This window comes from Oncorhynchus nerka, linkage group LG1 (genome assembly GCF_034236695.1).
Source record: "Oncorhynchus nerka isolate Pitt River linkage group LG1, Oner_Uvic_2.0, whole genome shotgun sequence".
NCBI classification, from domain to species: Eukaryota; Metazoa; Chordata; class Actinopteri; order Salmoniformes; family Salmonidae; genus Oncorhynchus; species Oncorhynchus nerka.
In genome coordinates this window covers 6,423,542-6,439,449 of record NC_088396.1, presented here as the reverse complement: position 1 = coordinate 6,439,449, position 15,908 = coordinate 6,423,542, and the positions used below count along the sequence as shown (strand labels likewise).

The following is a 15,908-nucleotide window of genomic DNA, read 5'->3' as shown; positions in this document are numbered from 1 at the left end:
CAAGGTCGTGGCTACATTGAAGATTATAAAATATTAAATATATTTGAATTTGTTTAACACTTTTTTGGTTACTACTTGATTCAATATGTGTTATTTCATAGTTTTGATGTCTTCACTATTATTCTACAGCGTGGAAAATAGTAAATAGGAAAAGGAAAAACCCTTGAATGGGTAGGTGTGTCGAAACTTTTGACTGGTACTGTACGTATGGGGCGGCAGGGTAGCCTAGTGGTTAAGAGTTGGACTAGGAACCGGAAGGTTGCAAGTTCAAACCCCCGAGCTGACATGGTACTAATCTGTCGTTCTGCCCCTGAACAGGCAGTTAACCCACTGTTCCTAGGCCGTCATTGAAAATAAGAATTTGCTCTAAACTGACTTGCCTAGTTAAATAAAGGTACAATAAAAAATTAAAAAATTAAATAAAAGTATGGGTAAAGTGACTAGGCAACAGGATAAATAATAAACAGTAGCAGCAGCGTACCGCATGTGAAGAGGCAAAATGGGTTAATGCAGATTGACCAGGTAGCTACGTAGCGTGTGTGTGTGTGTGTGTGTGTGTGTGTGTGTGTGTGTGTGTGTGTGTGTGTGTGTGTGTGTGTGTGTGTGTGTGCAACATGACCGTAGCATTGTGTTAGTAGAGTGACTGTTTAGTATGTGAGCTAAGCGGACCTGCCACCACCGCTAACCATTACTGGAAGCACATATGGCTGATGGCACATGTCAATAATGTCTGTGGTGGGAAATGCACACACTCAAGCTAGTGACTTTATTGTGATAAATTGTACTCCATGTACTGACTACTAATTTTTAAAGGAAATGTCATGAAAAATGTAATGGATGACATACACAACAGTCATTATGTTTATTGAACTGCGTGAATAAAATAAATATGAAACTGTCTTCAGATGATTGAGAAACCTATACGAATGGTCAAAATAACAGTCTTACCTCATCCAGTTTCCTGTGCCGTCCCACTGGGCACACACTGGTTGAATCAACGTTGTTTCCACATAATTTAAAAAATAATTTTTAAACTAACGTGGAATAGCCCATCTGGGCCCAGTGGGTTGTGGGGGTTTCTACCAAGGTGCAAGACCACCATCTAATGGCCATTGAAATGTTTTAACAATATCTCTGAATGAACATGTCATACATAACATGTTGTGAAATATGATCTTGAATCTATATCCAGGTATTTCTATTGGAGTAATTGGAGCTTGCTTGAAAGGTATGTGCTATCTGGGATCCTTGGGATGTCCCTACCCATTGAAGTTGACATGTAAAATGGTTACGGTAAGGGTTAGATAAGGGTTGTGGTTATAGTTAGGGTAAGGTTAGTGGTTAAGGTTAAAGTTTAGGGTAGGGACATCCAAGGATCCCGGATAGCACTGACCTTGGGTGAAATGTGTCAAACATACAAGTGCTGGGATTGTTTTGAAGGATAAATGTACATGTGTATCCAAGGGAAAGGAAAGTTACCCGATACTTCACAGGATACAATACATGGAGTACAATGGCACTATTGATAGAATTACAGTAGCCAAGGCATACACAGTAAAATGTCATGTTGGGTTTTGGATCATTGTCTTACAGCTAATATCTAAATCAGTAATGTAAATGAAAACTGCTGAAGATGCTCCTTTAATGATCCACCATTTTCACTCTTGTTGCAGTTCCATGTCACCATTCAGTATTGAGAGCATACGCCGCCCCCGGAGGTCAGAGTCGCCCGACTCCAAGAAGAGACGCATCCACAGGTGTGACTTTGAGGGCTGCAATAAGGTCTACACCAAGAGCTCCCATCTAAAAGCACACCGGAGGACGCACACAGGTCAGTGTGTGTGTGTGTGTGTGTGTGTGTGTGTGTGTGTGTGTGTGTGTGTGTGTGTGTGTGTGTGTGTGTGTGTGTGTGTGTGTATGTGTGTCTTCACCAATTTAATCCAGTTCTCTTCATAAATTAAGGGCTAGGTCTCTTCATCAATTAAAGGCTAGGTCTCTTCATCAATTAAAGGCTAGGTCTCTTCATCAATTAAAGGCTAGGTCTCTTCATCAATTAAAGGCTAGGTCTCTTCATCAATTAAAGGTTAGGTCTCTTCATCAATTAAAGGCTAGGTCTCTTCATCAATTAAAGGCTAGGTCTCTTCCTGAATAATAATGTTTTTTTTGTAGCGCTAATATGCATGGTAAGTGAATACACATGGAAGGTGCTTCACAATATCTGTAAACACAACAAGCAACCTGGACTTAGGGGCAGACGCTACATAGTAAAAGTAAATCCAGGAGACTCCAATTAGTATGATATGTAATGTTTCGTATGGTATGTAGTCATTTGTGGATGTCCATCATCCATTTCATATGATATGTTATGAATGTTATGTTATGAATAACAATTTATATTATATGTTACATATGAAATGCTTACTTACAAGACCTTAACCAACAGGGCAGTTCAAGAAATAGAGGTAGGGAAATATTTACTCAATAAAAATAAAGTAAAAATAAAAAGTGAAACAGTAGAATTACATAACAATAATGAGGGGCACCGGTGCTGAGTAAATGTGTGGGGGTACAGGTTAGTCGAGGTAGTTTGCACATGTAGGTAGGGGTAAAGTCACTATGCATAGATGATAAACAGCAAATAGCAGCAGTGTAAAAATAAAGGGGTGTGGGGGTCAATGTAAATAGTCTGGGTGGCCATTTGATTAATTGTTCAGCAGACTTATAGCTTGGGGGTAAGGAGCCTAGACTTGGTGCTCCGGTACCGCTTGACGTGCGGTAGCAGAGAGAACAGTCTATAACTAGGGTGACTGGAGACTTTGACATTTTTTTTGGCCTGCCTGGCATATAGGTCCTGGATGGCAGGAAGCTTGGCCACAATGATGTACTGGGCCATATGCATTACCCTCTGTAGCGCCTTACGGTCAGATAACGAGCCGTAGCCATACCAGGTGGTGATGCGACCGGTCAAGATGCTCTCAATGGTGCAGATGTAGAACTATTTGAAGACCTGGGGACCCATGCCAAATCATTTCAGTCTCCTGAAGGGGAAAATGTTTTGTCGTGCCCTCTTCACGACTGTCTTGGTGTGTTTGGACCATGGCAGTTTTTTGGTGATGTGAACACCAAGGCACTTGAAACTCTCAACCCACTCCACTTCAGCCACGTCGATGTAAATGGGGGCCTGTTCGGCCCTCCTTTCCCTGTAGTCCACGATCAGCTCCTTTGTCTTGCTCACATTGATAGAGAGGTTGATGGCCTGGCACCACACTGACAGGTCTTTGACCTCCTCCCTATAGGTTGTTTCATCATTGTCCGTGATCAGGCCTACCACTATTGTTTCATCAGCAAACTTAATGATGTTGTTGGAGTCGTGCTTGGCCACTCAGTCATGGGTACACAGGGAGTATAGGAGGGGACTAAGCACGCACCCCTGAGGGGAACCGGTGTTGAGGATCAGCATGGAAGTCCAGGATCCAGTTGCAGAGGGAGGTGTTTATTCCCAGGGTCCTTTGCTTAGTCATGAGCTTTGTGGGCCCTGTGGTGTTGAACGCTGAGCTGTAGTCAACGAACAGCATTCTCACATAGGTGTTCCTTTTGTCCAGGTTGGAAAGGGCAGTATGGAGTGCGATTGAGATTGCGTAATCTGTGGATCTGTCGAGGTGGTATGTGATTTGCAGTAGGTCTAGTGTTTCAGGAATGATGGTGTAGTTGAGAGCCATGACCACTCTTTCAATGCACGTCATGGCTACCGATGTGAGTGCTACGAGGCGGTAGTCATTTTGGCAGGTTACCTTCGTTGTCTTGGGCACAGGGACTATGGTGGTCTGCTTGAAACATGTGGGTATTACAGACTCATTCAGGATGAGGTTGAAAATGTCAGTGAAGACACTTGCCAGTTGGTCCGCGCATGCTCTGAGTACAGGCCCTGGTAATCCGTCTGGCCCCACAGACTTGTGAATGTTGACCTGTTTAGAGATCTGGCTCACATCAGCTATGGAGAGCATGATCATATAGTCGTCCGGAGCAGCTGGTGCTCTCCTGCAGGCTTCAGTGTTGCTGCCTCGAAGCCTCGAAGCGAACATGAAAGTAATTTAGCTCGTCTGGTAGGCTTGCGCCACTGGGCAGCTTGCGGCTGGGTTTCCCTTTGTAGTCCGTAATAGTTTTCAAACCCTGCCACATCCGACGAACGTCAGAGTCGGTGTAGTAGGATTCAGTGTTAGTCCTGTATTGACTATTTGCCGGTTTGATGGTTTGTCTGAGGGCATAGCGGTATTTTTTTCTAAGCGTGCAGATTTTTATGTACTGGTAACATCAACCCCCTTACATCATCAACAAATTAGTAGACAATTAGTAGGCAATTAGTAGGCAATGCCTACACATAATTAATTAAAATCACACGATGCACACCGATGATGTGATGTTCCTCCATTTCATTTACTACAAAACATAGAAATATGCAATTTTCACATATGTTGATGTTGGCGTTGTGCTGGAGATTATATATATATATATATGAAATAGAAATATTTTTAAATGTAACTTTATTGTTATTCGTTATAAACTGTGTATTTTTTCCTTATGTCATTATTTTTATTTGTTTATTATATTTTTGATATTTATCTTCAACTCTGATTTGTAGGAAAATTACGTAAGTAATTAAGTAAGCATTCCACTGTTAGTTTACGAAGCATGTGACAAATAAAATATTATTCAATTTTTTTTATTTGATCTGTAGCTAACAGTTCACAAAGTAGTGAACGTTTTGTTCATAATTTGTCCCAAAAAATATTAGACTTGTTAAAATACTCCAGACCAGAAGGTTGCAGTAGTGGTGTTTTCTTAAAGCTTTGTTTCCATTGGCACGTAGTAGGACCATGTTGCTATATAGCCAATGTTAGCTATCTGCGTTAATGTTGGTAGTTTGAATTTGAAGCCCTGTTGATAGCTAGATAGACACAACTAGATAACCACTAGCTGGCAAGATGTTGACGAAATATATCATTCACTCTCCATTATCCCACACTGCCAGTTCCATCTAGCCACATTTGTAGTTTATATGTTGCGCAAGTGAATGCCGATGCTAGCTAGAAAACTGGCACTCGCAGTATAATGCCGTGTTCATATTATGTAGGAGTGACCGGAGGAATGAGTTCACATGCTCAGAACTTGGAAGGAACACAAGAACCATTCTCACCATTGACAAACAAAATTGTGGCCATGGTTGTTGACATTTTCAGTGGTGTGTGATGTCAGAGTTCATCATGTGGGAAAGACGGTGATCCAGAGGTCATACCCGAGTTTCCTAGTCCTAATCATGAGTTGGAGGGGCATCCAGGTGCATTTTTTTCCAGTTGGAGGGACTTATTTACAAGTTCCCGACATGGCATGAACATAGCATAAGTCTGGCTCGAGCTCACTCTGTCCACCACTGCTTTTGGCAGAACAGCTGCTTCACTAGTTGGTGATTTTGACTGTTTTGACTGCCGACATTCTAGTCAGAGGTGCTAAATACCTCGGGCCATCAGTATCATTTGTGTGTTACTAGCTACAGTGGCTAGATAGCTAGCTTATGGAGGAAGCATTTAGCTAGTGTTTAGCATTATTGCTCGTTACCATCTCATTTGTTTGACTGACTCAGTTAGCAATCTAGCTATCTAGCTAATGGACAATTTTTGTGCACATTGTTGTCAAACTGAATAATATAAAACATTTATAAACTAAAAATAATGTTCCTTCAAACTCAAAACTCCTTAGCTAGATGTAAAATATGTAACAAGGAATTGCTCTAGAAAAAAATTACTTACAAATGAGTTGCAACTTGCAGAGTATTGTTCTAGTTAACAAGTAAAAGTAACATGGCTACAGTGTCTTGCAAAAGTATTCACCTCGTGTTTTTCCTGTTTTGTTCCATTACAACCTGTAATTTAAATGGAGTTTTACTTCAATTTCATGTAATGGACATACACAAAAAGTCCAAAATGGTGAAGTGAAATGCAAAACATTACTTGTTAAAAGAATTATAGAAAATTAAAAATTAAAAAGTGGAGCGTGCGTATGTATTCACCCCCTTTGCTATGAAGCCCCTAAATAAGATCGGGTGCAACCAATTACCTTCAGAAGTCACATAATTAGTTAAATAGTCTTAACTGTGTGCAATGTAAGTGTCAGATGATCAGTCACATGATCTCAGAATATATACACCTGTTCTGAAAGGCCCCAGAGTCTGCAACACCACTAAGCAAGGGGCACCACCAAGCAAGCAGCACCATGAAGACCAAGGAGCTCTATAAACAGGTCAGGGACAAAGTTGTGGAGAAGTACAGATCAGAGTTGGGTTTTAAACAAAAGACCCAAAACTTTGAACATCCCACGGAGCACCATTAAATCCATTTTTTTTTAATTGGAAAGAATATGGCACCACAACAAACCTGCCAAGAGAGGGCCATCCATCAAAACTCACCGACCAGGCAAGGAGGGCATTAATTGGAGAGGCAACAAAGAGACCAAAGATAATCCTGAAGGAGCTGCAAAGCTCCACAGCGGAGATTGGAGAATCTGTCCGTAGGACCACTTTAAGCCATACACTCCACAGAGCTGGGTTTTATGGAAGAGTGTCCAGAAAAAAAGCCATTGCTTTAAGAAAAACATTTGCAAACACATTTGGTGTTCGCCAAAAGGAATGTGGGAGACTCCCCAACCATATGGAAGAAGGTACTCTGGTCAAATGAGACTTTTTTGGCAATCAAGGAAAACGCTACATCTGGCACAAACCCAACACCTCTCATCACCCCGAGAACATCATCCCCATAGTGAAGCATGGTGGTGGCAGCATCGTGCTGGGAGGATGTTTTTCATCGGCAGGGACTGGAAAACTGGTCAGAATTGAAGGAATGATGGATGGTTCTAAATCCAGGGAAATTCTTGAGGGAAAACTTTTTCAGTCTTCCAGGGATTTGAGACTGGGATGGAGATTCACCTTCCAGCAGGACAATGACCCTAAGCATACTGCTAAAGCAACACTTGAGTGGTTTAAGGGGAAACATTTAAATCTCTTGGAATGGCCTAGTCAAATCCCAGACCTCAATCCAATTGAGAATCTGCGGTATGACTTAAAGATTGTTGTAGCCCAGCGGAACCCATCCAACTTGAAGGAGCTGGAGCAGTTTTGCTTTGAAGAATGGGAAAAAAAACAGTAGCTAGATGTGCCAAGCTGATAGAAACATACCCCAAGAGACGTGGTGGCTCTACAAAGTTTTGACTTTGGGGGGAGGGTGAATAGTTATTCACACTCAAGTTCTCTGTTTTTTGTCTTATTCCTTGTTTCTTTCACAATACAAAATAGTTTGCATCTTCAAAGTGATTGGCATGTTGTGTATATCAAATAATACAACCCCCCCCCCCCCCAAACTCTATTTTAATTCCAGGTTGTAAGGCAACAAAATAGGAAAAATGCCAAGGGGCGGGGGTGAAGACGTTAGCAAGCCACTGTATATACAGGGAGTCGATGTGTAGGGATACAAGGTAATCGGAGGTAGCTACAGTATGTACATATACTGTGTCGTGTCTTTACTATCAATTACATTGAAGACTTCGTTTTTATCAAAGATTCTCTGTAATTAGTATTACGCAATCAAACTGATTAATCATGTAACTGTAATTAACTAGGAAGACGGGGCACCAAGGAAAATATTCAGATTACAAAGTTATAATTTCCCAATACAACCTTTCAGATATTTTCATATCTGATCTGTAGTCATCTGATTTCATTAATTATTTACTTTACCTCACGTTAGTCTCATTCCAAACGTCGTAAATTGTTGGTTATCTGCATGAACCCAGTAAGTCATCCATACATCAATTGTCTTAAATCATTTATTTATTACTAACTAAGGAATTCACAGAAATGCATAAACAAAACAAACAAAGTAAATCTGGTTACAAGAAATGATAGGAGAATGTGCCCTAGTGGGCTAATCCGGCATGGCGGCTTGTTATACAAAAGGGAAGTGGGGGTCGACTAAGAAGTCACTACAGAGTGATAATTATAACAATTGAAATGCTAATCCTTTACACATGAACGCTCACTCATTCGGGAACAATTGCAATCAATATATGTATTTACGCTCAGTGTGTCGTCTTGATCGCTGTTGAAAAGTTTGTTTCTTTCGTAGAATTGTCCGTCTCTCTCTCTCTCTGTCGTGGTTATAGTGGATAGTTCAGAGTGAGATTCATTCATGTTGTTGTAGAATGGATGTTTTGTCGGTTGTCGTTCTTTGCGTTCAATGATACCGAATTCCCAGCTGCAGACTAGTAATTAATATGAAAGACTTGTTCTTGTTCTGTCGAAATTGATAGTCTAAGAGTTTAACCACGTGGTATGGTTAAAATATTCAACAATGGTCTGCAACCTTTGTCCTCCCGTGATTGAGAGAAAAATGGTCTACTGAGAATTTCTCAATGTTGGTTTTATTCGGAATTGCAGAAAAGGGGCTGCCCCAGGATGCTTGACCCTAACTGGGCTCTGATTTAGTTCAACTCAAAAGGGAATTGGAGTTTCCTTCAATAAACAGTCCAAAATCACATGACACAATTTTACAAACAATATCATCCTCACACATTCATCTTATACGACAATTAGATGTAAACCTCATATCTGAGGCTATTATGTAAACAGCGTTATGGTAATGTGGCCACACCGTCTCCCATGAGCTTCCCCAAGTTGTAACAAACAGACCAGTTCATAGCTGGATTCTTCACCGATCTTTTATACCTTCTCCGGAACGTGAACATTGTTCGGACCTCAAGTTCTGTGAGGTGGAAGAAATTCCTTTGTTCTCTATGAAACTTCACTCTATCTCTATACTGTGTGGCCATGTGGCAGGGTCTTCCGTAGGAATTTATGACCTCACTGACCACAGCAGCCTGGTTGAAGGAGCAGAGAGAGGCAGGGAGAGAGGGATGGTGGTTGCTGTAACCAAAGAGGGCAATGTCATGACAACTGTAGGTTGGGGTAAAGTGACTAAGCAACATCATAGATAATAGACAGTAGCAGCAGTGTATGTGGTGAGTGTGAAAGTGTTTGTGAGCGTGAAAGTGTGGAATCAGTATGCATGTGTGTGCTTGTAATGTGTTTGTAGGCATATGTAGTGTGTGTATGTGTGTGTACGTGTGTGTTGGGGTGTCAGTGTAAGTGTGTGGGTAGTGTCCAGTGTGACAGTTGGTGCAAGAGAGTTAGTGCAAAAAATGGACAGTGCAGGTAGTCCTGGTAGCCATTTGATAAGCTATTTAGCAGTCTTATGGCTTCGGGGTAGAAGCTATTCAAAGTCCTGTTGGTTCCAGTGCACTGGTACCGCGTGCTGTGCTGTAGCAGAGAGAACAGTCTATGGCTTGGGTGGCTGGAGTCGGTGAAAATGTTTTGGCCCTTCCACTGACACCGCCTGCTACAGAGGTCTTGGATGGCCATACTCACCACCCTCTGTAATGCCTTGCGGTCGGGTGTCTTGTAGTTGCCGTACCAAGCGGTGATGTAGGCATTCAATTTGCTCTCAATGGTGCAGCTGTAGAACTTTTTGAGGATCTGAGGGCCCATGCCAAATCTTTTCAGCTTCCTGAGGTGCAAAAGGTCGTGCCCTCTTCGCAGATGTGTGGTTGTGTGTGGACCATGTTAATTCCTTAGGGATGTGGATACAGAGGAACTTGAAGCTCTCGACCCGCTGCACTACAGCCCCGTCGATGTGGATGGAGGTGTGTTTGCCCCTCTGTCTCCTGTAATCCACGATCAGCTCCTTTGTCTTGCTGTCATTGAGGGTTATTCGCCTGGCGAGCCATGAACAGTTGATGATCTGAGCTATATAAAATAAAGTGACTGCTGACATAGTCAGAGCTGCAACCTTGGCCGTCAGTAACCTAGGTGTGTTTTTAGCTTAACTGTGGGGCGACACAATTAACTTATTTACAGTTAATTAACCGCTGCAAACCTCTTTGTTAGCAAGCACTGTCTCCAAAACGGTTAGCTGTTTCCAGTAATGTTTACTTTACTTTTATGTTTGTGATGTCTCCACTTTCCAAGCATATTGGAAGACTGTTTTAGAAGAAAAATCATTAGGCAATTCAAAAATATGTGCGGATGAATTGTATGTTGTGAATGTCATTACTTTACCAAGTCTCTGTTTATGTCTGTTTGTGTTGACCTGTCCAGGTGAGAAGCCATACAAATGCACCTGGGATGGCTGCACATGGAAGTTTGCCCGCTCTGACGAGCTGACACGCCACTACCGGAAACACACAGGTGTCAAGCCCTTCAAGTGTGCGGACTGTGACCGCAGCTTCTCGCGCTCTGACCACCTGGCCCTGCACCGACGGAGACACATGCTGGTGTGAGACAGTTACAGGGTGATGATGTCATCAGAAGGAGCATACACACACACTTACACACACATAGTGCCGCCCCGGGGAGCAGGGTCTCTCCCTCAATGTAGTTCAGCTGGACTGGACACACACCGCTGTCTGTCTGTGAGGCGGTGGGAAGAGCAGAGTAAAATGCAAAGAAAGGCATCTGTCTGTCCACAGAGAAAAAAAAACAGGGTTGGTTCTGGATCCTCAGTGACTGAGGAGGGTCGGAACTGGAAAATGCTCTTTTATTATCATTTTGGAGTTTTGACATAAACCTGTCTGTTTTCTCAGCACTGTTCTTAAATTGTTTCACTTTGGAGTTTTTCTCGGATGGAGTATTGCTCTTCTTCATTAATTTGGACAGGAACCTTAATCGCAACCGTTCATCTTGGTGTCTTCGTTTTGGTTATATTGTTCAAAATGGCTGCTTTTCTCGCATCTATAATGTGAAAGAACTGAGGATTGGATGGGTTGATGGAAGGGCTGTGTGCATGTGTGTCTTTGAAGTATAGGGCAGATCTTGACCTTGCATTGGAAATTGGAATAAACAGGCACAGATTCTGGTTCGTCCATGGAGAGTATTGTTTCCCAGTTCACTCCCTACAGCAGCTCCCTGCCCCTCTGTGCTTCAGGACAACCGGCAGCAGAGGGCGCCATCCACTCATTGATTGTACCCATAAAAACTGGTTTGAGTGTTCAAGAATCAACATTCTAGAATGAGTTGTCGTACCAGTGTTCTAGATTCAGAAGAATCAGAGGCATCCCAGTGGGCCAGTGATATAGAAGCTGTCAGGGGCGGAGTTAACCCCAACCCAATGTCAGCAAACCTGCAACTGAGATTAAGAGTACAGTATGTCCACAAACAGAGAGCATCAGCAACCTTCTCATTCACATCCACGCATATTACAATACATACAGGTTTAGTATAAATGTTTGTTGTTTTTGGTATTTGTTTTGTTTTTTTATCCAGTGGTTTTTGTTAGCACATGACTCAACCGCATTGCACCTAGAGCTTCTTTGAAACATTTTATTTAAAGCAACTTTATTGGTGCATTTTGTGATTAGCAATCTCATTGGGTAAATATAGTTTCAAAATCGAGACTTTTTTAGTTTTTTGTTTATTATATCTTGCTGTGTATGCCTGCTTTTGATCCATTTCACAAATAAAGATCCATCCACACCTCAATGTGCAATGAACTTTAAAACAAATCAAATTAACATATCTGGCATTTGAAGCACCTTACAGATTGACACCGTATATGACGATTCCATAATGTTCAAGGATTTTGTTTTGTGTCCCTGCTCTTTACAGTGAAAGGGATTGGCATTGTGATCCTTTGTGTGTTAGTAGTCTAGAGCTAACACATCTTGGGTTTAGTTAATAGTAATAATATAATATCTGCCATTTTGCAGATGATTTTATCCAAAGCGACTTACAGTCATGCGTGCATACATTTAGATCAGAGGGCTAAGCCACTCGGTTAGACAAGTTCAATAGAAGAGCAATACATTCAGTAGAGGGAAACAATGTACCCTTGTTCTGGTTGCTGATGTCATAGACAAATAAGTCCTCAATCACAGACCGATTTCTACCAGTTCCACTTCTTTGTTTCTACTCTATACTACAAATATCTATATTTCTACAGCACAATGTTCTAGGCAAATTCACTTATTTTGGTTACCCCCTCCCTTAAATTGTGTGGAAAATGTCACATTAATGATTGGTGGTTGAGGGGGAACAGGTTTTTCTAAATGTATCTATGAACAGACCTACACCCTTAGAATAAAGTGTTATCTAGAACCTTCGGCTGTCCCCATAGGAGGAACCCACAAGAGTTCTACCTGGAACCAAAAAGGGTTATCCTATGGGAAAAGCTGAATAAACTTTTCTAAGAGTGTACAGTGCCAAAATGAAGGGAAAAAACATAACTTTTCTACATTCTTTATAAGGTAATACACTGTAGTGCACAATGTACACAGACAGTTGGCCATGTAGCTTTCTGTGGCTGGGAGCAGTGTCTTTTTTAATCACACATACACACATACACAAATCATGATGTGAGGTCTTCAGATCCAGCTTCAGGTCCACCTTTACTTGTAGTTTGTCATCGATGACAGATACTTATTTACCATATTCAGTGTTAAGGTTTATTTAACACACTAAAACCACATTTTGATCATTTTCTGTTTGTACATGGAGTAAAAAGACATCTACGGCTATATAGAAACGTATATTTAGCCGTATAAAGATTAATGGCTATATATAACTGAAGTATTCTGTGAAAAGAAATGTGGCTCAACTTTCATTAGTCAGTGCAATGACATCAACCACTTATATTTTGCATATTGATTGACATCAACTGCAAACTACCAGTTAAAGACAATTTATCCAGCCAACTGGAAAGAGACATACAAATAGCACGACATAAACCTTTCTGAGATACATGAAAGCAATATCTGCAACTGTTCCTATCACAGCGAAGTTATCAGATTTTCCTTTTTACAATATTGAACCTAGATCTGACCTTGTTCATCATTATCATAACTATTCTCAACAGAATCCCACATGTATGATAATTGTATGTGTTCAAAGTATTTTTGTAGTGCAGTACACAGACGTTAGAGTATGCTGGATCCCTGCTTACAGTTTCAGGAGCTGATTTCAGAAGGTCAGTAAGTTAAGGTGTTGTCGAGTCAAGTTTGTGAGATTGCAGCATATGCCTAGTGATTTAATAACACACGCATACAGCACTGGTACTGTCCTATAATTCAAAACCACATCCTTACCGGAACAAATAAATATTTATCAGAAACAATATCATGCCCAATTTGTCTCTCTCCTTTTGCTTTTCTGAAGTATTATAATATATGTCATATTATGTTGTTATATGTTGTTTGTGTACATGTGAATATTTCATTGGCCTTTTTTGGCCCAAGCATATCATTGGCAACTTGTTTGTTGTGAAGTATAATTTTAAAATTATTTCATTTAATGAAGTCCATTTATACATAGTCATAATTTTAAACATTTTATTATTCATATGCTGTACTTTTCTGAAATGAGGGGCACTTCATTTTGCATATAACGATTTTCTGTAAAAATATATATATTTTGAAGTGTTTTAATATATGTGATAGTGGAAATAAAAATGATAACTCAGTTCTACAGCCTGTATATACATTTGAAAATAGGGCTTTGATTATTAGATACAAGGAAACACATTTATAGATGTAAAGTATTTTTCAGAGATGCTAATTTATCTGATTTGATATACAGTAAGATGGGGCTATTGATTTTAAACTGTTTTGTTATCTAAAATACGAATATAAATGATCAAATCTGATGTCAGAAATGTGCATTTTGGTTCGTGATTTTCTTCTTTCTCAAAACAAGAGAATGTTTTCATATAAATATAGTCAATATGATAATTGCTTTTATAAATTGATCAAACTTTTAATGTCATTCTCTACCAAGCCATGTTGAGTTGAATAATATTACAATTACAAGTACAGATTCATATCAACATTTATCCAAATTCTACATATATTTTCTTTCAATTTAACTTAACTTGAAAGTTATAACTAATATTTAGCATGTGTTCACAGAGGCTTATTGCATGCGTGCATTACCACTCCCCTTTGGCATAATACAAGTTTTTACGAGGATAATTATTTAACGGTAAGCAGGGTCAAAGTTATGCAATAATGAATAGTGCCTCCTATCACAGCGAATCTCTGAAAAGCATGCACATAAACTATTTCACAACTAACACATATCATAGACATTCAAATATAAACCCTTGAATTGATACTCAGACAGAGATGTATTTGTAAAACATAAAAGTCTGGGAACATTTTGGAAAAACCCAGACTCCCATTGTTCAGTTTATTTTCAATGCACTGAGCCTTACCCCATCTTTTCAATACAGTATCCTCAAATGTCAGCCTTTTACATGCTGTATGTATGTCCCATGAAAGCTGCATATTATTTGTATGGATGTATTTACAATATTAACTTCACTTAGAGAATGTAATTATTTTATCATTATTGTATCATTTAGGTTTTGACCTCTCCGATACTGGTCATTGGTGCAACTACTTAGTTTTTTTTCATAATCAGCCACACCATACTGCAGTATGCGAAATCATAGAAGAGAGTGAAAGACATTTGAATTACCTGATTGAATTTATTGCGGTTCGCAGGGAATGCTGTATTGAATATGTAAAGGCCTGGAATACCAACCCTTGGGGAGCTCCCTTTGAAAGAATTCTGATTACACTTCTGTATCCGTTCAATATTTCTTTAATTTCTGTATCAATTCTGTGTTTGTTTTATCTCTGTTTTTGAAGAATTACGTAGTGATGCCAATGCCTTTGTTTCAAGTTTACTGCTATTACGTACAGTAATTGTTGTTCCTGTATTCATGTAAAGTGACTGTATTGTAAATGTATTCAGAGCTTTTCATTCTTACCGTAAAATTGTGATATGCCCCACATTGCTTCAAAGGGAGTCGTTAGCTCAAGGAATTCTGGGAACTAATTCGGAATCCCAATGTTTTTCAAAGGTTGAAAGAGGTTCAAAGGTTGAAAGAGGTTCAAAGGTTTTTCTTCTGTTCTCTCTTTCTGTTCTTCAGAAGTTGTCTAAATATTCTGTCAATGCTTTCTGCTTTTCTCTCTGTATTTTTTCGTATGGATGGAGCTGTGAAATTAAATTAAACCGAGTTGAAACATATACATGTATATGAATTAGGCATGAAGGTTAATAAAGTTGCATTTTGTATGTAACATGCTTGTACCAGAACTCATTTAGACTGTGTTGTTGTTGGTATGTGATTTTGGTTTCACTAGCAGATTTGAGTGCTATACTCACATTCGCTGGAATTCAGAAACCTAAGCTTGTGTTTTTTTTATTTCACCTTTATTTAACCAGGTAAGCTAGTTGAGAACAAGTTCTCATTTGCAACTGCAACCTGGCCGAGATAAAGCATAGCAATTTGACACATACAACAACAGAGTTACACATGGAATAAACAAAACATACAGTCAATAAAACAGTAGAACAAAAGAAAACAAAAAGTCTATATACAGTGAGTGAAAATGAGGTAAGTTAATTAAGGAAATAAATAGGCCATGGTGTCCTGGAATGTAAGGATAAGATGATCCATGACCTTTGGTGGGCATTCAATCATCTATCCAATCATCTATCTTGGTGACAATTGGAACCTAGGAGCGGCTTCGGCCGCAGATCCAGGGCAACCACCACATAGTTGGTTGAAATCCCGAACAAGTCTCGGGTCCAGGATGTCCCGGGCAGGCACCCACACCTGCTCCTAGCTCTCCCAGTCCACCAGGTACTGCAGGGTGCCCCAGACCCGACAAGCCTCCAGCAGACGCCAGACTGTGTAGGCCGGGTGGCCGTCAACAAATCGAGGGGGCGGAGGGGCATGTGTGGGGGGAGAAGGTACTGGTTCTTAACAGTTTGATATGGGAAAAGTGGAGGATGGACAGACTCTCAA

At 40.3% G+C, this 15,908-nt stretch overlaps 1 protein-coding gene across 2 annotated transcripts in view; it reads left to right on the top strand.

The window, feature by feature from the left end:
- Window positions 1-15,177, top strand: part of LOC115133132 (Krueppel-like factor 12) — a 155,942-nt gene extending 140,765 nt beyond the window's left edge. The window contains exons 5-6 of one of the 2 annotated variants that reach the window (XM_029666091.2): window positions 1,674-1,831; window positions 10,199-15,177. In XM_029666091.2, coding sequence (XP_029521951.1) covers window positions 1,674-1,831; window positions 10,199-10,380 — 340 coding nt within the window. In that variant the 3' untranslated portion in view covers window positions 10,381-15,177. The remainder of the gene's footprint in view (window positions 1-1,673; window positions 1,832-10,198) is intronic. The other variant, XM_065026695.1, reaches the window with a different exon arrangement.
- The last annotated feature ends 731 nt before the right edge of the window (window positions 15,178-15,908 follow it).